The 27,096-nt window shown below is 41.1% G+C and overlaps 1 protein-coding gene across 3 annotated transcripts in view; it reads right to left on the bottom strand.

Moving 5' to 3' along the window:
* MFSD1 (major facilitator superfamily domain containing 1) overlaps positions 1-25,763 on the bottom strand; it is an 86,857-nt gene extending 61,094 nt beyond the window's left edge. For 2 of the 3 annotated variants that reach the window (XM_066369846.1, XM_066369847.1), the window contains exons 1-11: positions 25,505-25,761; positions 24,014-24,066; positions 22,991-23,103; positions 21,038-21,080; positions 20,676-20,743; positions 19,025-19,133; positions 7,071-7,173; positions 4,915-5,013; positions 4,153-4,264; positions 2,219-2,275; positions 1,728-1,884 (exon numbers count right to left, since the gene is read on the bottom strand). In XM_066369846.1, the coding sequence (XP_066225943.1) occupies positions 1,728-1,884; positions 2,219-2,275; positions 4,153-4,264; positions 4,915-5,013; positions 7,071-7,173; positions 19,025-19,133; positions 20,676-20,743; positions 21,038-21,080; positions 22,991-23,103; positions 24,014-24,066; positions 25,505-25,670 (1,080 nt within the window). In that variant the 5' untranslated portion in view covers positions 25,671-25,761. Of the gene's footprint in view, positions 1-1,727; positions 1,885-2,218; positions 2,276-4,152; positions 4,265-4,914; positions 5,014-7,070; positions 7,174-19,024; positions 19,134-20,675; positions 20,744-21,037; positions 21,081-22,990; positions 23,104-24,013; positions 24,067-25,504 lie in introns of all 3 variants that reach the window. The other variant, XM_066369845.1, reaches the window with a different exon arrangement.
* Between the last annotated feature and the right edge of the window lie 1,333 nt (positions 25,764-27,096).

Consider the following 27,096-nt stretch of genomic DNA (forward strand, 5'->3'; position numbering starts at 1 on the left):
TCCACTATTTATCAGGAATATTACAAATTAGGCATCCAAGGCAATATCACACCAATATCTATTATCTTACCTCTGGGCCATCAACACCCAACTGGAGAGCAGGGCAGAGAACCAACAACCACTGCTTGTTAAACATCACCTAATGCAGACTTTTTCTTCAATTAAAAAAGGACCTTTATGATTCAAGTTAAAGTAAGTTTTAGCCTGACCCAGCAGTGGAACAGTGGATAGAGCATCAACCTGGGAGGCTGAAGACCCAGGTTCAAAACCATGAGGTTGCAGGCTTGAGCTCAGACTCACTGGCTTGAGGGTGGGATCACAGACGTGATCCCATGGTTGCTGGCTTGAGCCCAAAGGTTGCTGGCTTGAGCAAGGGGTCACTGGCTCAGTTGGAGCCACCCCCTCAAGCCCCCACCCCCATCAAGGCACATATGAGAAAGTAATCAATGAACTAAAGTGCCGGAACAACAAACTGATACTTCTCATTTCCCTTCCTGTCTTTCTGTCCCTGTCTATCCCCCTCTCTCTCACTAAAATTAAAAAAAAAAATTTATACCAGTCATCTGGGCAAAAATTAAAAAAATACTAATGTCCAGCAATGGCAAGAATACTAAAAAAGACACATTCGTATATTATTAATAAAGCTATAAGTGAGCAGAAAGTTACTGAATATCTATCAAGATGTTAAATGTGCAAAACTTTGGCCCTGGCCAGTTGGATCAGTGGATAGTGTCAGCTCAGTGTATGGACATCCCAGGTTCAATCCCAGCCAGGGCACACAAGAGAAGTGACCATCTGCTTCTCTCCCCCTCCCCCTCCCTTCTCTCTTCCTCTCCCAGAGCCAGTGGCTTGACTGGTTCAAGTGTGGCCCCCAGTGCTGAGGACAGCTTGGTTTGTCCCAATGTTGGCCTCAGGCACTGAGGATAGCTAGGCTAATTCAAGCATAGGCCCCAGATGGTGGTTGCCAAGTGGATCTCAGTCCAGGCACAGGCAGGAGTCCATCTCCCCTCCACTCACTTAAAAAAAAAAAAAAAAGGTGCAAAGTTTCTACTTCTAGGAATCTGTCCTGAAGAATTTTCATCTAGTGCACAAATACAGAGTGGGGCAAAAGTAGGTTTACTGTTGTGAGTACATAAAGTACAGAGTTTATTCTTAATATTTTATGAAAAATAATTATTATTTTCCATAAAAACAACTGTAAACCTACTTTTCCCCAACCTGTACATTATATTCAAGACATTCTTTTACTAACAGGCACTTTAGCCTATTGTCTTCAAAATGACATTCTGAAGAAAAATAACAAAACTTGATGACTTTGTTATCACTTTTTGACCAACTAAAAGTCAAAAGATGAAAGGATGTATAATCATAGATACTGGGCCAATAGGGTTTTTTTTTGTCACCTATGATGGAATGAGTTCTTTTAATGAAGTAAAGAAAAAGAAATGAAACTAAGAAGCATTTTGATTTTTTAAAAGTATGTTGCTTCAAATTCTATTTCGGAATTAAGATTACTCAAATAAGCCAAGTAAAATTAAAACTACCTTATGCATTAATAATTAATATTTATACACTTTAGAAATAGTTACTTTGCAGAAAATAAAATCTAGTCATTTTTCCCACTGTCACAAAGCTCTGCTAGCAAACAAGCTGAGTGTGGCTACTGACATGCAGTTTATAGAGCCCTCCCTTAAATCCAAGCCCCCAGGGGTTGACAGGGACATTACCATAGCAGTCCAGGGGTTCCAGAGTGTGAAGGCCAGCAACATGTGGGAAGCAAGAGTGGTCATCACAGCACACAGAACCCAGACGATGTTCTTTCCGGTTTTATCCACCACAAGCCCAAATATCGGGGACATGGGAGCTGATATAACATATACAATACTGTACAGAGAACATAAAAGATATTTAATGAAATGTATCACAACTACCAAAAAAAATCTGAGAAGTCCTAAAACTATTAGGCAAAGCATACCCTAGCTCATTTAGTTTAACAATCTTCTAAAATGCTCATAAGTAAATAGAAATAGACATATATAAAGAGTGGTCCAAGACTTCTTTGGTTTTCAAGTAATGCAGAGATGGCCACTCAGGATCAAGTCCCAATATAATCTTGGTTTCACATTGTGGATGTTACATCACGTGCCTTGTAATATTCAGTTATAATTAAAAACCCACATTAGGCACACAACAAGCACTCATGGAATTAATGAAATACCTGTTAATAGCACTTGCTGCCTGGGAAGAAAATCCAAATTTCTCTGTGAAGAAAACTCTAAAATAAAAAGTGATAAAAAAAATAAGAACTTTAGAGAAAACTACTCTTTTTTAAAAAGTAAAAGCAAAATACTGTATTTCCCCATGAGTAAGACGCTTGCTCCCATGTATAAGACGCACTTTAATTTTGGGGCCTGAATTTTTTTTTTAATTTTTTTTATTTTATTTATTCATTTTAGAAAGAAGAGAGAGAGAGAAGGGAGAGAGACAGAGAGAGAGAAGGGGGGGAGGAGCAGGAAGCATCAACTGCCATATGTGCCTTGACCGGCAAGCCCAGGTTTTCGAACCGGCGACCTCGGTATTTCCAGGTTGACGCTTTATCGGGCCCGGAATTTGAAAAAAAAAAAAGTATTCCATAAAGTTACTGAACTCAAGTTTTATTCATCATAAAATTCATATAATTCGCCTGACCAGGCGGTGGCGCAGTGGATAGAGCGTCGGACTGGGATGTGAAGGACCCAGGTTCAAGACCTCGAAGTTGCCAGCTTGAGCATGGGCTCATCTGGTTTGAGCAAGGCTCACCAGCTTGGACCCAAGGTCGCTGGCTCGAGCAAGAGGTTACTCAGTCTGCTGTAGCCCCACGGTCAAGGCACATATGAGAAACCAATCAATGAATAGCTAAGGTGTTGCAACAAAAAACTAATGATTGATGCTTCGCATCTCTGCGTTCCAGTCTGTCTGTCCCTATCTATCCCTCTCTCTGACTCTCTGTCTCTGTAAAAAAAAAAAAAAAAATTCATACAACTCCTCATCACTGTCAAAAGTCCCATTCATTAGCTTGTCCTCATCTGTATCTGATGATGAATCACTGTCTTCATATACTGCCTCATTCTCAGGTCCATCTATGGCATTGGAAATACCATAACCACTGTAGAAGACACATCCAGTTTCTAGACCCCAAATTTTTCAAAAAAAGGTGCATCTTATACAGTGTAAATACAGTAAAACAAAACAAATAATTCAATACAAACATAAAAAATGTAACCAGAAAAGCAAGATTTTTTTTTCAGAAAAGCAAGATTTTACTTAAAAAAAATTACATTTATGTGATTGAAATCTCATTATAATTTAGTCAGCCTTTCCTTCCTGATAGTTTCCCCACCTTATTTAATACCATTAGTCTTCAAGTAACTGCTTAAAGCTTTAGTATTCATATAAATATTTCACTAAATAGAATATGCTGATGCCTATTTTTTCCCCTTTTTACATATCCAGAAAAACAGTACACACAAAATTTCAAAACACTAAATATATTATTACAGGGAATTAGAGAGCTCTTTTCCTTAAAACCAGTTCTGAAAAGACTCTTTGCTATATAATGCATAGGGTTCTTGTCTCAAATAATTTAGAATGATAGCCTGAATTTAAAGGTTATAATTACAAACACACTCCCAGAAACACACTCACACTGCTCTGTTTAAGCAGCTGCCAAATTAAAAGACAGAGAGAGAGATGGAAGATAAAGAAAAATCTGATTTGAACTCTGAATTTGAATCTGGGGAAACTGCAGTTCTAGAAAATAAAGATATGCCCAACCACTATGAACCAATACATTGTCTCCATTCTCATTAAGAGGCTTTCTAACTGAGGAATGAGAAAAATTTAAAAAAAAAATACTAATCTAAATTCAAGCATTAAAAATAAACCAGTATTTTGAATCAAAAATTGGTACGTATTAGGTATTTCTTAAAAAAAAATTTTTAATATTAAATCAATACTAAAGCTTAGGCTAAGAAAATCAGTTGTATCCCAGGATATGAAACATAGAAAATGTAACCAGAAAAGCATGATTTTACCTAAAAAAAAAGTACATTTATGTGATTAAAATCTCATTATAATTTAGCCAACAAAAGTGAAATGCTAGAGAATACTCACTTCCCAAGTCCAATAAAAGGGAACACCACAACATAGTAGCAGACACAGATGACAAATATGAGCCACAGGGGTAAAGAGAAGTCCTTCACATCAGCTAACTTAATAACCTCACCTTACAAAAGAAAGGAAAGAGGCTATCAGCATAGTTTTGCATACCTAAGTCAAGGTTATTTTTCATTTATCACGTGATTAACCTTTGCAACTCAGTTAAAAAATGCTTTTCTCAGTAAACTACTGAAACATAGTCTCTGGGATAACTTAAAGCATTAAGCAAAACCTAAGATTAGTAACTACCTAATGATGAGAAACACTCCATCATTTTGCAAATATACAAAGTACGATCAAGAACGTAAATTAGCCTGACCTATGGTGACACAGTGGATAAATCATTCACCTGGAACACTGAGGTCACTGGTTTGAAACCCTAAGCTTGCCTCGTCAAGGCACATTATGAGAAGCAACCACTATGAGTTGCTCTTCCCCCTTCTTTCCTTCTCTCTCTCTCTCTCTTTCTTCCCCCCTTTTCTCAAATCAATAAATAAAATAATTTTTAAAAAAAATTTTATGCCAAAAACATGGTATAAGGGGGAAAATGTATCCCAAAATTTAGACAAGTGGAAATAGATTTATAAATAAAAGATCAAAAACATGTATTAAGCCTCACTGGGTTTATAACACTAATTAGAAACTTGCATAATTGTTTATTATCTCAAAAAGGACATAATTTCCCAAAGTCCCTTTTTCTCTCACATTTAGACTTACCTGTTTTTTCTTCTTCTTTATGAAGAATTCTTTCTGCTCTCTGATCCAAGTAAGCAAGGGCCAAGGCACAAATTAGTGAAAGAATACATGCTATACCCCCTATAATTAAAAAAAAAAGACCTTTAAAGGAGAGCCATACTTCAAGTTTCTTAAAACACAGCGCATCACATTAACAGCAGAAAACTAAGCAACCAATGGGGATAATATTTAGACACATACAAGAAAAGCCCACAATTACTAAATGAGGACAGAAGAAAAAGAAAAGCACACGGTAAACACTCAACAAACAGTAGGCACTACTGCTGTATTATTTCCCAGTAGAAGGTTGGAGATTAGAAGGAAAAGACTAGAATAAGCTAGTCTCATCTTCTAATGCAGAATACAAAGTGAAGAAAGCTGATGACCAGCTAGTAAATTAGTCCTACTTTCTTAATTCAGTCTAAACACTAATTATTAATGAATGCCAGGGGAGAAAATTATAAAAGCAAAGTCTGATTTTGTGATCAGCTCATCCTCCTCTTTTTTTTTTTAAGTGAGAGGAGAGGAGATAGACAGACTCCACATGCGCCCCAACCAGGATGCACCCAGCAAACCCTGTTTCAGGCTGATGCTCAAATCAACCAAGCTACCCCTCAGTGCCTGAGGCCAACACTCAAACCAACCAAGCCACTGGCTGCGAGAGGGGAAGAGGGAGACAAGTGGGAGAGGAAGGGGAGAGAAGCAGATGGTCACTTCTCATGTGTGACCTGACTGAGAACTGAACCCGGATGTCCATAAGCTGGGCCAATGCTCTATCCACTGAGCCACCAGCCAGGGCCCATCTTCCTTCTGATTCCTTCCCTAAGTCTACACCCCTGCTCCTACCCTCTGGTAACCCAAGGCCCCCCAACACCACAGCACAGCACAGGCTCTTCACTTTGAATATTCAGCGTTACTCATTAACAGTGATCTCAAATCATTACTGCAAATCAGATAAAGAGTGAATCAAGTTTACACTTATCAAGAATTTTAAAAAGCAGCTTAGTAAAATAAATGCATCTTTACTTGGCAGACATAATACAGCCCAGTTGAAAAACTGCAAAATGAGAGACAGTAAACATAAGTTCTGTTTCTGCCACTGACAAGCTGAATGATCTTACACAGGACTTAACCCCTCTGGGCTTCAATTTCTCCATCTGTAAAATAAGAGACTTTGATTCATAATGGCACAGGTCCTTCCTGGCTCTAAAACTCTTTAAAATTCTTAAATTTTTCATAAAGGGAACTAGAAGAAACACTGAAGAGCATCTGACAGTAAGAATGAGGTTTTGAGTAAGGTCAAAGATTTGGAGGTTGGGGGAAGCAAGGAGGGGTCTCTAGGTACAAGGCATCTGTTCAGGGTCACCGCTCCAGGCTGTACTAAGGAATTATAAGGAATAGAAGATGACACAGAACATTCACCCATCTCACAGGTCTCTCTAAGACTGTACAAGCAGCCCCTACACACCATGGTGCACAGTTAGAAAAACTCACTGCTCAGAGAAGAGGCACAGGTGGGGAATCCAGAGGGCCTCATATGCAACCCACCCAGTAACCAGCACAGGGGAGCATTGGCTAAGAGAACCTAATGCCAGAAGGGACCTGTACAGTGTTGCTCAATTTTGCATAAAAGAAAGCTGAGACACAGAGGTTAGCTTCCTTGTCCAGGATGGCAGAACTGTTTAAGCCAGGACTAGATTCCAGGCCCCAGACCCACAACTTAGTGGATTTCCCACCATATTATATCACCCCTACAAAATCTAAGCTCTAGAGGTCTACTAAGTGAATTTGATCAAACAGAAACAATTCTCCCTTCTGCTAAAAACTAATAATTCACACCTTACATATATAAATTTCTGACTACTTTCAGAGTTTTCACTCTCTCTCATTTGATTATCAGGGGAACACTGAAGTGGACAAGAGTGGGACAAGATCCTCCATGTTAAGAAAGTGGGAATAAAAACACAAAGAGCATGAATGCTTCACTATTTCTAATCAGGCCATAGAATTTGACTTGTTCAGGCAAACTTACAGTCAACCTGGTTTAACCCTGATTCCAGTATTCTTTTCTCTCTGTCACAATACTTCCTGTGACATGCTTTCAGAAGAGAAAACATGAAAAATCAGGATTCACTAACCAATCATAAGTGTGACTCCCAGGGTTGTGTGACCAGCAGAACCCAACAACGCTTCAACCTTAGAATACAGCCATTCCATGAGGTTCATGTTTACTGTACTTCCCTGAAAGAGATGAAAAAAAAAAAAATCAACCTTTCACTTAAGAGCCCTGCCTTTTTCAAAAATAAAATGTGAGATGGCTTAGAGAATAGATATAAAGGACTGATTAAACAAGCGTTATTTTTGTTTGTTTGGTGACAGAGTCAGTGAGGGGGATTGAGAGAGATAGACAGGAAGGGAGAGAGATGAGAAGCATCAATTCTTCGTTGCAGCTTCTTAAGTCTCCTTAGCTGTTCACTGATTGCTTTCTCGTATGTGCCTTGATGTGGGGGGGGGGGGGTGTCTAGTGCAGAGCAAGTGACCCCTTGCTCAAGCCAGCGACCTTGAGCTTCAAGCCAGCAACCTTTGGGCTCAAGCCAGCAACCATGGGGTCATGTCTATGATTCCACACTCACGCCAGCAACCCTGCACTCAAGCCAGATGAGCCCATGCTCAAGCCAGTGACCTCAGGGTTTCGAACCTGAGTCCTCCAAGTCCCAGTTCAACACTCTATCTACTAGGCCACTACCTGGTCAGACAAGAGATAATTTTTTTAAACACTACCAAGGAAAAAAACAATAAATTAAGATAAAGCCACAGATAAGATTACTATACACACAATAAAATGCCAATTTATAGAAAATGCTAGTATACAAAACAGCACAGTATATCTGTAACTTCCTAGTAGTCAAAATAAAAATGAAACTTGAGCTACAAAATTCACAAGGTACCCACAACAAAAGAAACCCTAGCTCAGAAAAGCAGTTTTTCCTGGTATTGACATCTGAAAACAAATTCGTCATCTGTCCATAAAAAGATGGCAAAAGTTATGAATATCCTCATTCATTTATCTATTCATGTAGCAACTATTGAGCCCTGAATACATGCCAGTCACTGTTTTAGGTATTCGAAGTATAATAAATGAGCAAAAAAAATTCCAGTTCTCATAAGGCTTATGTTGTAGTGGGGTAAAAGAGGTAAATATTTAACATATTAAACGGAGCTCAAAAATGCTTGAAAAAAATAAGTAAAAAAATAACGCAGGGAAAGAGAATATAAAGATGTGGAAGCCTCCGTGAGAATGGACTTTGGAGTAAAAACCTGAAAGAAGTTAGTTGTGAGAACATCCAGGGAAACAGCATTTCAGGCAGGAGGAACAGCTAGGGCACAGGCCAAGAGAAGGGTGCCCAGCGTCCACATGGAATGGCAAGGAGGCAGAGGCTAGAACAGAGTCCATGAAGAGGGAAGAAGATGAAGTAAGATCTACAGTGAGGAAATGGCAGGCAGTGGGGAGAGGTACAAAAGGTTATAATAAAGATTTTGGATTTTATTCTGTGTATGAAGAAAAACCATTAGGGATTTTTGTTTGTTTTTACAGAGACAGAGAGAAAAAGAGAGAGGGATAAATAGGAACAGACAGGAACGGAGAGAGATGAGAAGCATCAATCATCAGTTTTTCGTTGCGACAATTTACTTGTTCATTGACTGCTTTCTCATGTGCCTTGACCGTGGGTCTTCAGCAGACCGAGTAACCCCTTGCTCGAGCCAGCGACATTGGGTCCAAGCTGGTGAGATTTGCCCAAACCAGATGAGCCCACACTCAAGCTGGCGACCTCAAGGTCTTGAACCTGGGTCCTCCGCATCCCAATCCGACACTCTATCCACTGCGCCACCACCTGGTCAGGCACCATTAGGGTTTAGATAGAAAAGCGGCCCACTCTGCCTGCCATATCCAAAACAAACTACAAGTGGGGACGAAGGCAGAAGCCAGGATAGCATCAGGAGGCATGCAATAATATAAAATGGAGACAATGGGTCTCGGACTACGGAGGCTAAAATGGGCAAGTAAGAAGTGGTGCAGAGCCTGACCTGTGGTGGCGCAGTGGATAAAGCGTCGACCTGGAATGCTGAGGTCGCCGGTTCAAAACCCTGGGCTTGCCTGGTCAAGGCACATATGGGAGTTGATGCTTCCTGCTCCTCCCCCTGTTCTCTCTCTATCTCTCCCTCTCTCTCTGTCTCCCCTCTCTCTCTAATAAAAATGAATAAATAAATAAAAAAATCTAAAAAAAAAAAATAAGAAGTGGTGTAGATATTTTGATGGTAAAGCCAATAGGATTTGCTAAAGAAAAATATGTGGAGTGTGGGTGGTGAATGAGTTCCAGATGACATCACAGTTTTTGAGCAAATGGAAAAAAAGAGTTGCCCAAAGAGTGCAGGGAGGGGTAGCAGGGCACCAGTGGCCGAGATGAGCACAGCATCTGGACCTACCAACACTAAGAGCTGCAGGCGGATGTGGGGTAAGAGCCACAGGCATGCCCATGTCTTTAAGCCTGTGTCTCTATGATCTGCATGTGTGCAAAGAGGATAGAACCCCCCACGCTGCCCAGGAGGACCAGAAGATGGTGATGGAGTAGCCAGACGTTACAACTCCCACCTTCCAGAACCAAAGTGGGTTACTATTTAACTTGGAAACAATCATCTTGAAAAACCAACTTTGGACTAAACTAGAGAAATCTTTAACCAAGCATCACAGAAGAAACCACACAGAGACTGGTAGGAAGGGCAGAGACACAGAAAGGGCTGCTACACTGCCAGGAGCAACTGGCGGCCCAGAGGGTCTCTCACAGCAAGGTAGGTTGCCCAGAGAGTTATGGGTCCTCAGCCCCAGGACCGGAACCCCAGCCAAGAACCCCAGAGACTAGAAGAAGCATACAGACAGTATTTAGCTGAAAGAAGAGCTGGGTTAGTGTTTGTGAGAGGGAGACAGAACTCTCAGATTCAGGTTCAGTCATAAAAGGACCACGCAGAAAACCTCGTTTACAACCACTTACCCAGTGCTCCGGGAGCAGGGAGCACCAAGAAGATTGGAGTTGCGAGAGGAGAGTGTAGTCTCAGAAGCACAAGGAGAGACTGTGGGGGACAGCCACCCTAACCTCAGTGCTGCTGAGTCACTTCCCAAACCTAAAGTGCTCATTCTTCCTGGGAGAACCAAGTCAGCAACGGTAAGAAATTACTCTGCCCATGTGAGGCTCTCCTACTCCAGTCAGAGTAAAGAGTTGCTTAGAAGCAGGGGGCGCATCAGAGACATAGGTTTTAAGTGCTAAGGTATGGGCTCCACCTCCCCTTATGCTGCTGAGTACCCCCCAAAGGGCAGGCAGGCCAGGCAGCGGCAGCTGTGCTCTCATGGTGGCAGCGCCCAGCCAAGGCGACCTGTGGCCAAGTGCCCAGTGGTGCCCGTGCCTCAACACCCGAGGAGGCGGAGGCAGAGGCAGCAGACTAGTGGGCAGACCTCACCTCGGGAACTCAGAGGCTACACCCACTAGCCAAGAATAGATAAAAGCCAGCCTAGGAGTGCAGCTGATATTTACAACAGCACCTGGGTCCAGCAGAGGCAGCCATAAATTCTAGATCGCCTGTAGCTCCAAGAAGGTTGCTACAGTCCCATCAAAGGCAGTGACCCCCCCACTGGTTTGTGCCAGGTTCCAGCCAGGGAGGTCCAAGGCTGGCACATCCAGTGGCCAGATAAGGAGACCATCAGCTCAAGACCTAACAACCTTAGTTAGAGTGGTACCTTAAGGAAGGTCTCCTCACACCTGACCCAGCTAAAGCACAGAAAACGCTGACACAAACAGCAAACAGAGCAGTAGCAGCAGACAATTAGCCCACAGTGGATTACAAACAATAGTTGATGCAACCCAAGAAGATCTAGAAACAACACAACTGGAAGCTGGAGGCAGACAACACAACCTTAGACTCAGCTAGCTACACAAACAGCACACCCAAAGTAGCAGGCTATACACAGACAAAATGGGAAGACAAAGAAATGCAATCTGAATGAATCAACAAGAGAAATCTCCAGAAAAACAACAGAATGAGATGGAAATGACCAAGATACCAGATGCCGAGTTTAAAATAATGATTGTTAAGATGTGCAAGTATCATAGAGCAACAATAGATGGACATAATGAGCACCTAAATAAAGAGATAACAAGCATTAAAAACAACACTGAAATCATAACAAAGAATCAGCAGAAATGAAGGAATAAAAGCAGGCAGGCTGAAGCAGAAGATCGAATCAGTGATTTACAGAAAAAGATAAACGAAAGTACAAAAGTAAAGCAGCAAAAAGAAAAGAGGCTCAAAAAGTCTGAGGAAACTCTAAGAAAGCTCTGTGACAACAACATGAAGAAAAACAACATCCACATCATAGGGGTTCCTGCAGGAGAAGAGAAAGAACAAGGGATAGAGAACCTGATTGAAAATCATAGCTGAAAACTTCTCTAAACTGATGAAGAAAAAAGTCACACAAGTTCAAGAAGTACAAAGAGTCCCATTAAAGAGGAACCCAAAGAGACCTACACCAAGACACATCAAAATTAAAATACCAAAGTTAAGAGATAAAGAATACTAAAAGCTGCAATAGAAAAGCAGTCAATCACCTACAAAGGAGCCCCCATAAGGATGACATCCGATTGTTCAACAGAAACACTTGATGCCAGAAGGGAATAGCAAAAAATATTCCAAGTAATGCAAAACAAGAGCCTACAACCAAGGCTTCTTTATCCAGCAAGGCTATCCTTTAAAATTGAAGGAGGAAAAAAAAGCTTCCCAGAAAAAAAAAAAATCAAGGAATTCATTACAACCTAGTAAACTAATGCTGCAAGAAATGTTAAGGGGCCTGTTGTAAACAGAACAAAGAGAGAAAAAATATATATAGAAAAAGAGGAATGTAGATTTAAAGAATAAAATGACAATAAACAACTACATATCAATAATAACCTTAAATGTAAATGGCTTAAATGCTTCAATGAAAAGATATAGGATAGCTGCATGGATAAGAAAACAGGACCCGTACATATGCTGTCTACAAGAGACACACCTCAAACAAAAGATACACATAGACTGAAAACTGCAGGGATGGAACGAAATATTTCATGCAAACAGAAATGAAAAAGAAGCTGGGGTAGCAATATTTGTATCTGACAAAATAAACTTTAAAATAAAAGCTATAGTAAGGGATAAAGAAGGTCACTACATAATGATAAATGGAGCAATTCACCGGGAAGATATAACCATTATAAATATCTATGTGCCTAATATAAGAGCACTTAAATATATAAAGCATATTTTGATGGACATAAAGGGTAAGATCAACAGCAATATTATAATAGTAGGGGATTTTAATACCCCACTAACATCAATGGATAGATCCTCAAGAAAGAAAATTAACAAAGAAACAGCAGCCTTAAAGGACACACTAGATCAACTGAATTTAATAGGTATCTTCAGAACCTTTCACCCTAAAGCAGCAAAATATACATTCTTTTCTTTTTTTTTTTATTTATTTATTTATTTATTTTAGAGGGGGGGGAGAGAGAGAGAAAGAGAGAGAGAGAGAAGGGGGAGGAGCAGGAAGCATCAACTCCCATACGTGCCTTGACCAGGCAAGCCAGGGTTTTGAACTGGCAACCTCAGTGTTTCCAGGTTGACGCCTTATCCACTGCGCCACCAGAGGTCAGGCTATACATTCTTTTCAAGTGCTCATGGTACATTCTCTAGGATAGACTACATGTTAGGACACAAAACAAGTCTCAATAAATTTAAGAAGATTGAAATCATATCAAGCATCTTCTGTGATCACAATGGGATGAAACTAGAAATCAACTACAATAGAAAAATTAAAAAACATTCAAATACTTTGAAGACTAAACAGCAAATTATGAAATAAATGGGTTAACAATGAGGTCAAGGAATAAATCAAAAATTTCCTTGAAACAAATGAAAATGAACATCCAACACCCCAAAATTTATGGGACACCGCAAAAGCAGTCCAGACAGGGAATTTCATAGCATTATAGGCATATGTTATAAAGCAAGAAAAAGCTCAAATAAACAATCAAGCATCTAAAAGAACTAGAAAAAGAACAGAAAGTAAAGCCTTGAGGAAGTAGAAGGAAGGAAATAATAAAGATCAGAGCAGAAATGAATGTCATAGAGGCAAAAAAAAAAAAAATACAGAAGATCAATGAAACAAAGACCTGGTTCTTTGAAAAGGTAAACAAGATTGATGAACCTTGCCTGACCTGTGGTGGCGCAGTGGATAAAGCGTCGACCTGGAAATGCTGAGGTCGCCGGTTCAAAACCCTGGGCTTGCCTGGTCAAGGCACATATGGGAGTTGATGCTTCCAGCTCCTCCCCCCCCTTCTCTCTCTCTGTCTCTCTTTCTCTCTCTCTCTCCCTCTCCTCTCTAAAATGAATAAATAAAAATTTAAAAAATTTAAAAAAAAAAAAAAAAAAAAGATTGATGAACCTTTAACCAGACTCACCAAGTAAAAAAGAGAAAAAACTCAAATAATATTAGAAAAGAGAGTGGAGAAGTTACAACTGACAGCAGAAATACAAAAGATTGTAAGAAAACACTATGAAGAACTGTATGCCAAAAAATTAGACAACTTAGGTGAAATGGATATATTCCTTGAAACATAATGTTTCAAAAATCAATCTAGAAGAATCAGAGAACCTAAACAGATCAATTACAACAAATGAGATAGAAACCAAAAACTCTCAACAAATAAAAGTCCTGGTTGAGCTAGATGGCTTCACAGGTGAATTCTACGAAAAATTCAAAGAACTAACACCTATCCTTCTCAAGCTATTTCAAAAAACTCAAGAGGAGGGAAGACTTCCAACCTCCTTTTATGAGGCGGACATAATCCTCATTCCAAAACCAGGCAAAGGCACAACAAAGAAAGAAAACTATAGGCCAATATCCCTGATGAACTTAGATGCTAAAATTCTCAACAAAATATGTATTAGCAAACCAGATCCAACAATACATGAAAAAAATCATACATCATGATCAAGTGGGATTTATTCCAGGGAGGCAAAGCTGGTACAATGTTTGTAAATCAATCAATGTGATTCATCACATAAACAAAAGGAAGGAGAAAAATTACATGATAATATCAACAGATGCAGAAAAAGCAATTTGATAAAATCCAGCACAAATTTATGATCAAAACTCTGAGCAAAGTGGGAATATACGAAACATACCTCAACATGATAAAGCCACCTATGACAAAACAACTGCCAACATCATACACAATGGGCAAAAATTAAAATCAATCCCCTTAAGAACAGGAACAATGCAGGGGGTGCCCCCCTTTCACCACTCTTATTCAACATAGTTCTGGAAGTCCTAGCCATAGCAATCAGACAAGAAGAAGAAATAAAAGGCATGCAAATTGGAAAAGAAGAAATAAAACTATCATTATTTGCTGATGACATGATACTCTATATAGAAAACCCTAAAGTCTCAGTCAAAAAACAACTGGATCTGATAAATGAAGTCAGCAAGGTGGCAGGATATAAAATTAATATTCAGAAAGCAGGGGCATTTTTATACACCAACAATCAACTGTCTGAAAGAGAAATTAAGAAAACAATCCCCTTCACTACTGTAACAACAAAAACAATAAAGTACCTACAAGTAAATTTAATGAAGCAGGTTAAAGATTTATAACACATAATTATAAAACATTGATAAAAGACATCAAGAAAAATATTCAATACAAACAAGTGGAAGCATGTACCATGTTCATGGATATAAAGAATAAACATCATTAAAATTTCTATATTACCCAAAGCAATCTATAAATTCAATGCAATTTCTATTAAAATACCAATGACATACTTCAAAGATATTGAACAAATATTTCAAAAATTTATATGGAACAAAAAAAGAACGCAAATTGCCTCAGCCATCTTGAAAAAGAAAAATGAAGTGGGTGGTATCACACTTCCTGATATCAAAATATACTACAAGGCCATTGTACTCAAAAGAGCTTGGAATAGGCATACAGATCAATGAAACAGAATAGAGAACTCAGAATTAACCCACACCTTTATGGACAATTGATATTTGACAAAGGAGGTAAGAGCATACAATGGAGTAAAGACAGTCTAACAAATGGTGCTGGTAAAATTGGACAGGTACTTGCAAAAAAATGAAACCAGACTACCAACTTACACCATTCACAAAAATAAACTCAAAATGGATAAAAGACTTACATGTAACTCGTGAAACCATAAGCATCTTAGAAGAAAACATAGGCAGTAAGCTCTCTGACATCTCTCTCAGCAATATATTTGCTGATTTATCTCCACGAGCAAGTGAAATAAAGGACAGGATGAACAATTAGGACTATATCAAAGTAAAAAGCTTTTGCACAGCTAAAGACAGTATGAACAAAATAAAAAGACAAACCACACAATGGGAGAACATATTTGCCAATATGTCTGATAAGGGGTTAATAACCAGAATTTATAAAGAACTTCTAAAACTCAACAATCCAATCAAAAAATGGTCAAAAGAAATGAATAGATACTTCTCCAAAGAGGACATACAGATGGTCGATAGGGATATGAAAAAATGTTCAATATCACTAATCATTAGAGAAATGCAAGTTAAAACTACAATGAGATATCACCTCACACCAGTCAGAATGGCGCTCATTAACAAAACAACACAAATAAGTGCTGACGAGGATGTGTAGTAAAGGGAACCCTCCTGCACTGCTGGTGGGAATGCACACTGGTGCAGCCACTGTGAAAACCAGTATGGAGATTCCTCAAAAAATTAAAAATGGAACTGCCTTTTGACCCAGTCATCCCACTTTTAGGAATATATCTTATGAATACCAAATCACTGAATCAAAAGAAGAAATGCACCCCATGTTCACTGCAGCATTGTTTACAATAGCAGATATCAGGAAACAGTCCAAGTGTCTTTCAGTGGACGAGTGGATTCAAAAGCAGTGGTACGTATACACAATGGAATACTACACAACTGCAAAAAAGGAAATCTTCCCTTTTGTGACAACATGGATGGACCTGGAAACTATTATGCTAAATGAAATAAGCCAGGCAGAGAAAGAAAAGTATCATATGACCTCACTCATTTTAGGAATCCAATGAACAATGTGAACTGAGGAACAGAATAGAGGCAGAGGCGGGATCAAAGAGGCCAGAGGGAAAGCAGTCAGAGGGAAGAGGGATGAGGAGACGGATCAGAGAAAGTAAAGACATTAGTGAAATTATGTATACATAACACAGCATTACAGAGAGCAGAAAAGCAAATCCTGGAGGGAAAGGGAGAAGGCACTGGGGGGAGGGGGCAAGGAGGTTGTCGAGGGGAACACAGAGGTGGGGGGGGATATATTTGGTGGGACACTTGAATCTATGTAAGCACAATAAATTAAAATCAATAAAAATTAAAAAAAAAAAAAAGAGTTGCCCATAACTGATGGGAAAACTACAGCATGAGTTAATTCGGGGGATGGCAGGGAATCAGAGCTGGGTTTCAGCCACATCAGTTTTCCTATGACTCTAGACACCCAAATGGAAATGTCAACTAGGAAGTTACACTTACCGATATGAAATTAAGGGAAAGGCCTGGACAAGTAATGTAAATTCAGGAGCAAAGATATGCTATCTAAAACTTCAAAACCAGCTAAGATGACCAAGGAAATGAGCTTGAAAAGAGAAGACATCTAATGGCAAAACTCTGGGGCACTTCCACATTTACAGATGAGAAATCTGAGATGCAACCAGTAAAAGAGGTGGAGAGAAAACAGACAAAAAGGCAAGAGAAAAACTATGAAATTGCAGTGTCCTGGAACTCAAGAGAAGAAACCAAGGAAGGGGGAAAGTCAACTGAGTCAAACGCTGCAGACTGAGAAATGAGGAGCCATTTGAGATCTGGCTCACTCCTCCTCCCCCTGAGCCTCCCCACCATTCTAAGAAGTCCCACCCTGCATCCTAGGAGCTCCTGCAATTCCCTTGTAGAAACTAAGGGCTCCTCAGTATACCACCAAATTGATTTTAACAAGTTTGCAATCACACGGAAAGGAACCTAAAAATCATTAGTAACCACAATGGCATCACTGCAAATGTCTCATGCAACTGATCCTATTTCCTTCTTTGAGACTTGACCAGACAATGAAATCCACAGACTGCCAGATAAAGAGGCAAATTTAAAAGCGGGCACATCAGGCATGCACCCTGGGCCCCGACTTCTGGAGGGCCCCTCAAAACCCCAACTTTACACTTTTTCCTAATGACACCAAGTTTGGTTTCATATGTGCAATTTTAACATTAATAATACATAATGTTTTTGATTTATTCAAAAATATGGCCCTGGCCGGTTGGCTCAGTGGTAGAGCATCGGCCTGGCGTGCAGGAGTCCCGGGTTTGATTCCTCGCCAGGGCACGCAGGAGAAGCACCCATCTGCTTCTCCACCCCTCCCCCTCTCCTTCCTCTCTGTCTCTCTCTTCCCCTCCCACAGCCGAGGCTCCATTGGAGCAAAGTTGGCCCGGGAGCTGAAGATGGCTCCATGGCCTCTGCCTCAGGTGCTAGAATGGCTCTGGTTGCAACAGAGCGACGCCCCAGATGGGCAGAGCATCGCCCCCTGGTGGGCATGCCAGGTGGACCCCAGTCGGGTGCATGCGGGAGTCTGTCTGACTGCCTCCCTATTTCCAACTTCAGAAAAATACAAAAAAAAACCCACAAAAATATGGTTAACATGTATTTTTATTTTCCCTGTTTCTCTCTCTTTTTTAAGGGGCCCAATATTTTCTTCTGTGCCCAGGGCCTCAACTGACCATAATCCGCCTCTGCACAGACATGTATTGACTTGCACAAAATACATAATAAAAATGTGTAAACAAAGCCAGGAGATGACTGTGTATGAAGACTTTCAGAGCAGGGATGCCAAAATGATGAAGAAAATTAGAAAATGAAACCTACTGAGATCCATTACAATGCTCAGATTCTTTGAATTAATGAACATTCATTTAGTCATTTTATTTTATTTTATTTTATTTTATTTTTATTCAGTGAGAGGAAGGGAGGCAGAGAGACAGACTCCTGCAGGCACCTCGACCAGGATCTACCCATTAAGCCCACTAAGGGGTGATGCTCTGCCTATCCTGGGGCCACACTCGCAACTGAGCTCTTCTTAACGCCTAAGGTAGAGGCCATGGAGCCATCCTCAGCACTAGGGGCCAACTGCTCCAATCGAGTCATGGCTGCAGAAGGGGAAGAAAGAGAGACAGGCCCTGGCCGGTTGGCTCAGTGGTAGAGCGTTGGCCTGGCGTGCAGGAGTCCGGGTTCAATTCCCGGCCAGGGCACACAGGAGAAGCGCCCATCTGCTTCTCCACCCCTCCCCTTCTCCTTCTTCTCTGTCTCTCTCTTCCCCTCCTGCAGCCCAGGCTCCATTGGAGCAAAGTTGGCCCGGGTGCTGAGGATGGCTCTGTGGCCTCTGCCTCGGGTGCTAGAGTGGCTCTGGTCTCAACAGAGCGACCCCCCCCATGATGGGGAGAGCATCACTCCCTGGTGGGCGTGCCAGGTGGATCCCGGTCGGGCACATGCAGGGGTCTGTCTGACTGCCTCCCTGTTTCTGGCTTTGGAAAAATACAACCCCCCCCAAAAAAAAAATCCAAAAAAGAGGCAGAGACAGAGAGAGAGAAAGAGAGAGAGAAAGACGAGAGGGGGAGGGTAGAGAAGCAGGTGGGCACTTCTGTGTGCCCTGACTGGGAATTGAAGCCAGGACATCCACACACTGGTTTGACATTCTACCACTGAGCCAAACAGCCAGGGTCTCATTCAGCCATTTTAGATTGTTTCCTAAGTGAAATAAAGTTAGAAATGCCTTAATTAATGCAAGGTAAATGTTATACAATGGTCTAGCAAAATATATTAAAAAATCAGTACCTAATTTGTCATACACAAACATTTCATCCTATAATTTTTAAGATAACTATAAGATTCAATCTTTTGTATCCTATTTGGCTTTATTTGGTTGGTCATACTTACAATTCTAGCCATACTAAGTTGAAGTCCAAACACCAGGTTTAATTCTTTGCCTTTAAACCAACTCACAGCATAGGTATTCTGTGCAACTGCTAAGGACTCCCCACCAATCCTAAAAATGAGGAAAGGAAGAAAAGTCAAGCTTTTTAGAAAGACCACAGTTAGCAATGCAGCAGGTTTGTAACTCTGACATCCCTATCAAAAGTTCTCCTCTCCTGAACCTAGGCAGGTTTGTGATTGCTTCCATCAACAGAATATGGTGAACATGACACTATAATCCCAAGGCTGGGCCATTAAAGAAGACATCTGTTTTTTCATTCAAACACTCCCACTTAGAGCCCTGAGCCACCTTATAAGAAATTCAACTATCCTGAGTTCACCAGGCAATAAGAAAGCCAAGCCACATGTAGAGGCCACAGTTAGGCACACCAGCCAGCAGTGCAAGTCTCCAAGCCTCCCAGCCCAGGTGCCAGACGTGTGTGTCAACAAACTTTCAGATGGTTCCTGCCCATGCAACTTTCTAGCTGAGGCTCCAGACTGCAGGTGCACAGACAGGCTGTTCAGACTGGACCCTGTCCAAATTCCTGATCCACAAAGTCCACTGCAAAGTTCCAGGAAACTTGATACACCGCAGTAATAACCATGACAAGCAATAAAAGGACTCTGGGTTACCATCTATGCTATATAAAATGTTCAGGTAAAGAGTGAGCCATACTTTGTGAAAACACAAAAATCCATTTTTCAGGTCAATACCTTCCATATGCAATATTTTCCTACTTCCTGGGTTTTTAGTGTTCCTTCTTTACCCTCCACCCTCAGGCCTTCAGTTAGGACCTGCTTCTCCTCCATATCTTAACACTGAGCTTTCTTCACCATTCCAGTCTAGTTCAAAAATAGTTCCCCTCTCCTCTACTAATCTAAATCCTATACCAATGTCAAAGCCCACTTTGCCCATGAAGCCACTTCTAACCACAGTTCCATCTGAATCCCTTCCTATTTTTATATACATTTTGCTTTTACTTCTCTCATGTTGAACAGTTTTTGGAGCACGTCACAAATGTCTACATATCCCTGGTACCAGTAGAAAGATTGAATAAGTTATACTTTTAAGCTAAAGACTGAAAAGTTCTAACATCTGCTTCCCCTCAGGTAAGGAAGCCCAAGGCTGGCTGGACTCAGAAAGGACTTATGGAACAACACTGACATTCATGAAGAGACATTAGCCTATTGGTATTTTGCTCATTCCAGCCTTTTCAAGATGATTCAAAAGGACCTGCACATTACCCACTAAGAAACAGCAAAATGTCCATGAATCACCAACCTTGAAACTAACAGTCTACACTATAATACTATAAATGAGGTTTAAATCATAGTCTTCAATACAACAGAAAAGTGAAACACAGAGGAAAACAATCATTTTTGGATAACTATTTAATATTCAAACCTCACACAGAGTTAACTAGTCACTCAAAATTGTTGCTTACTTTAAAGAAAATTAAGACAACCAATAAAGTCTTATGTACATATATTTCAAGGACTTGAAGAGATTCCCCTATAAGAGACAATAATAATACATTTCTGGTAAATCCTTAATAAACTGATAGCTGAACATTGATACAATATATTAGGACAAATAAAATTATACATAACTTACCCAAACACAAACCTTCCAAATTCCATCAGCCAAAAAGCATTAAATATTCCACCCAGAGCAAGAATAACCTATAATGTAGAATCAATAAAAAGTAAATCCAAGGTAATCAAGAGAAATAATTACTCTCATGTAATTTACGATGAGTCACAACTTCTATAATAATTTTAATATTCCTTGTTAGTAAATCTGTGAAATTAAAACATTAATGTGCATTGTCTCAAGTCTTAAAATGGATGCCTTATACCACATGGGCATTTGTAGACCCCGTTTAATTAAATTAGGCATTCATTACACACATCTTTACAGGAATTGGACAAGAATTCAAGTCAGTATAACTTAATGAATGTTTTCACTTTTCTTACCTGTCCAATGCAAACAAAGCAGCTAAAAATAAGGGTGCCCCATCTGTTAGGGGAGAGGGGAGAGAGAGAATATGAATTAAGAATATATCAGTCACCACATCCATCAGTAATGTTTTCTTTGCCCCCTCTAAAATCTCACCAAGGAAAGAAAAATGAAGTGCTGGTCTGCCTCTGATGTCAGCAGCCTTCCTAAGACTGAATGCTAAATTCCAGAAGTCTTGACTTCTAGGGGAACTCCATGGGTGTTAGCCATGGCATGGGTTAGTTCAAACCATTGTCACCTCTCAAAGAAAGCTTATTAAATCATCTTTAACAAGTATCCAGGGTTCCCATTTAAAAATGGACATTATTTATAAAATTTTTATCAAGACTTTAAGATTAACTCCAAGGTATGACAGATTAAGTACTTTTAAGTGGTTACTATTCTTAGTAATTAAATACTATTTTTAAAAGGACAAATATCAACCATGTTAATACAATTACATATCTGTTTTCTTGAACATTCTACACTTTGAATATTTGCTTAATGTTCCCTCAGAGTAATAAAACACCAGTATAAAAAGAGTGCTTAAAGAACACAGGGGTAAACCGTACTTCTGAAATTCAATCCCTCTCCCCAGCCTTGTGGAGTGGACGCACACATCCCAGCACTGGGAAACTCACTACAGTCTCAAGGTAATTCCTGGCGCATCCTGTCAACCTAAATGACCACAGTCTGCAACATACAACATGGATTCTGTCCCCCTAAAGTTTCCAGCTAATTCTATCCCTTTAGGTCAAGTAAAATAAATTTATTTCATCCTTTATATCTTAACTCTTCAAATTTTTAAAAGCGAGTCCCCAAGTCTAAAGACTCAAGAGTGTCTTTAACCCTTTTCCACCAGACTAGGAGAGCCTTCAACACTTGGCACTGTGCTTCTGAAAATACTCCCAGTCTACATCCCTCTTAAAAACTCTCCTAACACACACATAATCATGAGGACAAGGAGTGACAAAGCTTATAGTGTTATTCCTTCTTCAGTATCCACCAGAAGTGGTCACAAAAAGTTCAATGCCCAAAGAAAAGCAGGAAGAGAAATTCTCAGTAGGCAGAGGCAAGTACTACATATATGCCAATTACTGTACATCCATCTTTCATAACTGAAATATAGAAAAGAAAGGTCCTTAGCATGAAATAACTCTTAGCAGAACTTAATGTCCTTAAAACAAAGAGACTTTGGGCAGGACTTAATTTTCTAAGACTCCCTATTCCTGGCCTTGAGGCTGGTCTCCGGGACTGTGGCCTTGGGCTAGCTTTGCAAGGTTGCAGGTGTTCTCAGAATGTTTCTCCCTGAATTAACTCTATAGATAAACATTGTAAGAAAGCTTGTTTCACTGCTTTGTTTTACTGCTATGCTTCCTCTCCTCCCCATTCCTCAGCCAGTATGTAATTTTCCCCTTAAAAGCTAGCCCCAGACTGTATTTAAGACCACATTGATTTGTACAACTTAGGTCTCCATGCGGTCACACAGCCAGCATTAATAAAGACTCCTTAATTTGGCTTCTTTAATTGTGTGGCAGGACGTCTGTCGACACAACAATAACCACCCTTGCAAGGCAGAAATTATTATCCATATTCTACCAATGAGAAGAGTGAAATTCAGGAAGCTAGGAACAGCTCAGAAGCTCTAGGGAGTTGAGGAAGTGGCAGCGGTGGGATTCAGACCTAGTCCCACCCATTCCCAAATGAGGGCATAACTATGTTACCTTATTTCATAAGTCCTAATCTTAACAGAAATAGCAACCTATTTTCAAATACCAACTTCAGAGATACCGAAAAATCTTTAAAAAAGAACGCAGATTATCACAGCAATATAGAATTTTATTTAGTTCTTTCTAGAAATACCTTAATTTAGCTATGTGTTTTTCTAATAATCAGAGTTTACCCATAGGTAAGATTATTTTCAAGCTTACCGGATTCCAAATACTCGGTCTATCAAAAAGCCACCAAAGAAACACAAAACTACATTGGGCCAAGAATACCAGGCATACAGCAGCATGAATCTCGTGGTATTCACATGCATATCCTATACAGAAAGAAAACAAAACTATTTTTTCCAAACAGTTAAGCTTAGCAACTAACAAATCAAAACATTTTTTCTGTGTAATGCACGAGCTTCTCCATCATTTGTAGTCCCTTAGCTGCTTTGGGCTCAAAGAAGATATGACCCCTACCTCAGAAGACTGTCACACCTGGGAACCTGAGTTCACATGCCATTTTAGAGGCTTCGCAGACTACTGGACCAATCAGATCCCCCGTTATGGAGACAGTGCTGTCTGCATCTGCCTATACAGTATATTCTATTTATGTTCCTGTTCCCCTATAATACCTGCACTGGGACTCCCCACCACATGGAAAAAAGTCATCTTAGCTTCCCCCTACTAACTAGTACCCTCTTTCCCTTTCATTCTAGAATGGGAAAGGCCAATCTATGCATTTCTCCCTGTCCAAAGACAAAGAAAAGAGCCCATCTAAATGCACTTGTTAACTATCAAATTCATTTTTACAAAATCAGAGTAAAAACACTGACATGCATAATCCTCTGCAATCAATAATCATATTTCAAAAAACTAACAACAAAACATACTTAAGAAGGCAAAAAGTTATCCTACCAAATCATTTGTCATTCAAATGATTACTCAATGAGGAGTGAGAGGCAGACAAAAATCTGCTACTACCATTTGGCAATACTGTGGAAACAGCACAATTATTTATCTCAGTTGTGAAACAATATTAAGTTATAAACAAGTGCTATAAATGAATTTTTTGGTCACTCATTACAACTCAAGAACACTCCTTGCCACACACACATTTGGTGGCTCAAGATATTAAAATGGATTCACTGGATAATAATGCAGACTAGGCAACCTGAGAGCAGATGAAGCCAAAACAGCTACATCTCCGCTAAAGCAAACAAAGGCGAAAAATCAACTTACCCGTTTAACCTGAGTCTGAAGGGAAGCAGGATTATCATAGCAAAAATAGCTGCCTAGAAAAAAAAAGAACAAATATTTTCTTAGTAACATTATCCATATAAGAGTAGTGTTACCTGAGGTCACGATGTATCTTGAGATCAGAGGAATGGGGTTTAAATACTCTAATACTTGAAACAAGAGATCTAATTCTACAAACATAATGACACAAATTAAATAATTTAGTAAACACAGTGCTACCAATGAAGAAAAATAAAATAGTGCTCTAACTGATTAAGTAGAAACAGAAAAATGTCTGTTAGTGGGTAAGAAAGAAGTGTAGAGAGATTGACACTCACTGAAATTTATCAAGTACTACAATTGTGGTAGTCTTTAATATAATACTGCCTCCATTCTTCCACTAACTCACTCTCTAAAAGCACATATTAGAAGCTACGGATTCAAAAGAGGGAAAAAAAAACCTGACATTAGAGGGTATGGATCTGGCTCTGAAATCCAGGCAAGTAACCATAATTTACCAAAAATGATCTATCTGCTTGAATAGGAACAATTTTAAGTGTTTTTGTGCTATTCTTTTTTTGTTCCTAAACCTGCAGCTGATGGTTCTTGCTTCAATCCCACTGTCACGATTTCAAGCTAATGGATGGGCACTGTCCTTCCGAAACGGGATTGGAAGTGGGGGCGGCTCAAACAATCTGGCAAAGAAACGAAGGCACAAAGCATGCCTCGTTCCTACTTGTGTCTTGCAGCAGTAGCATCAGGTTATCCCCCATCGTGTTCCTAAACTTGTTGATTACGTCGGTTCCTGTGAGCCCTGAAAAACACATTACTTGCACACCAAACTATGGAATACTGGCATCAGAATGTTGCCGAATAAATTAGCTGCCGGAACACAGGAAGATGTTTTCAAAATTATCTCAGAAACTGCCTACAGTCTTCAGATTTCGTAAGCGAAACCAACCGCTGCCAATCCAACCCCAAGTGCAATGCAGGCGGAGCGGAAGTCCGAAGACACAGTTACCACTGAAGCTCTCAGCAAGACACACTCACACAAAAGAGGATGTGAAACTTTTACGACTGCCAACAGACTTAACTTCTTATAAAAAGTCTTTTTATTTTTTGCGGACGGGGGTGGGGTAGGCAATTCAAACTTTCTGAATTCCTTCCGAACAAGCGCCAGTGGAGGAAACGTGACGATCTAGACTCTCTCCTGCCTGTGGCTCCGGGAAGTGAGCTGCTGGCCTCCGGGGCTTCTCGGAGCAAAAGAGCCAGGATGGACCACACTGGCCTGGCTCGGTCCCCGGACCCACAGCTCCTGGACGCCGCAGGCAGGAATGGGGTCGCGGAGGGAACAGGACGCAGGCCCGGGAGCCGAACCAGAGGCTGCGTCGAGCCCCGGGGGCCCCGGCGCGCGTTGGCTTCGGGGCTCCGGAAGGGCCGGGCACGGACCCCTCGCTCGCCCGCCCACCCCGTCCCGGCCCGGCTGGCGCTCACCGAAGCCGAGGAAGCACATCAGCAGCAGCACCAGAAGCCGGTGCGCCAGGCGGCGGGGATCGCAGAGGGCAGGCAGCGCCCCGGGGGCGGCGGGGGCATCGCTCCCGGCCCCGTCGGGGCTGTCTGCCAGCAGCGCCCGCGCTTCCTCCTGCTCCTCTTCCTCCATCCGGCCGGCAGGCTGGGGCAAGCACCGGGACGCCGTCCACTCCACACCAGCCCCGGAAGGACTGCCCTGCCCAGAGTCCGGCCCTGACTGCGATCACGTGACCGAGGCTGCTCACATGATGCCCGGCGACCCGGCTGGGCCGCGCCCACGTGATCACTTGGTGAGCCGGGCTCGCAAAGAGGACCCGAAGGACCCCCGAGCGGTGTGGGTGGTCCGCGGTCCCGTAGGCGTCCGCCCTCGGTCTTACCGGGCCTTTTGTTTCCCGCCGCACTTATACATGGGTTCGTTGCAGACCCGGCGCAGCTGCCCCGGGGGGAAGTGCCGGCCTCCGACTGGGCTCAACGCCTGGCTCCTTGGGATCGAAGCGCGCGCCACCCTTTCCGTGGCGTTGCTTTCCGCAGCCTCTGTGCTCCACTTCATACTCAGACTCGATTTAGTACCTTCTGCACTAGGCTCAGACCTCAGAGTTCACAGTTTAGACTAACATAAAGTAACACTTAAAAAAAGATGACTGGATGAATGTCATGAGAATAACGACAGAAGTGAACGTTGCGTTCTGTAGAAATGCCTGGGGAAGACATTTGGGAAAGAGAATAGACGAATGGTTTAACCAACCTTGCAGAAAGTGGCAGCAGAGAGGGTGGGGAGCGCTGAAGCTCCTTTAAGTGGCTGTTTAAGCTAGGATTAGTAAGAATGAACTAGTCATGGTGCCTGTTTCAGTGGGGTTGGGGGGGGGGCAGTTAGGAGAAATAATAAAGACACAGGCATGAAACAACTGGATGTGTTATGTGACTGTGGTGATCTGATCCATCGGAAGCCATGCAAGGATTTTGAGCAGAGAAGCAAGAAGGAAAGATTTGTGTTTTAAAAAATTCAATCTGGCAACACAACCTGACTGACCCCCACTTTCTGGTTGTCCTCAGGCTTTGCCAACAGAATTTTGAGGGTGACAAGCTTCGATGTTGAATAACCATGAAGATTATTAAGTATTAGGAACATTGGAGGTAACAAGGGCCTATACTGGGGAAACGGGTATGAAGCAAAGGAAACAGAATGAGTATTTAGGAGGTGAGATGGGGATGAGGTCTGAAAGAGAGGGGGAATTTGAGAATGACTCCCTGATTTCTAGCTTGGGCCCCCAACAGCAGAATATAGAAAGAGTGAGGGAGTGTGAGGAGATAGATCAGTTTGAAAGTGTTGATTTTGAGATGTCTGTACATGATAATGTCTCCACTGTCCACCTCCTATTCTCTTTTCAGTTCAAAGGAGGTGTCCCTGGTCTAGTGAAACTGTCTTGCCAAGATGACTAACAAACAATTCCATCTTCCCAGTTACACTGGTAACTCCTCTGTCCTCCTCTTACTCAATTTCTCAGCATCAGCCCCCTCTTCCTTGGCCCCCTTGACACTACATTTGCCTTGTTTTC

The sequence above is a fragment of the Saccopteryx leptura genome, chromosome 2, assembly GCF_036850995.1.
Source record: "Saccopteryx leptura isolate mSacLep1 chromosome 2, mSacLep1_pri_phased_curated, whole genome shotgun sequence".
NCBI classification, from domain to species: Eukaryota; Metazoa; Chordata; class Mammalia; order Chiroptera; family Emballonuridae; genus Saccopteryx; species Saccopteryx leptura.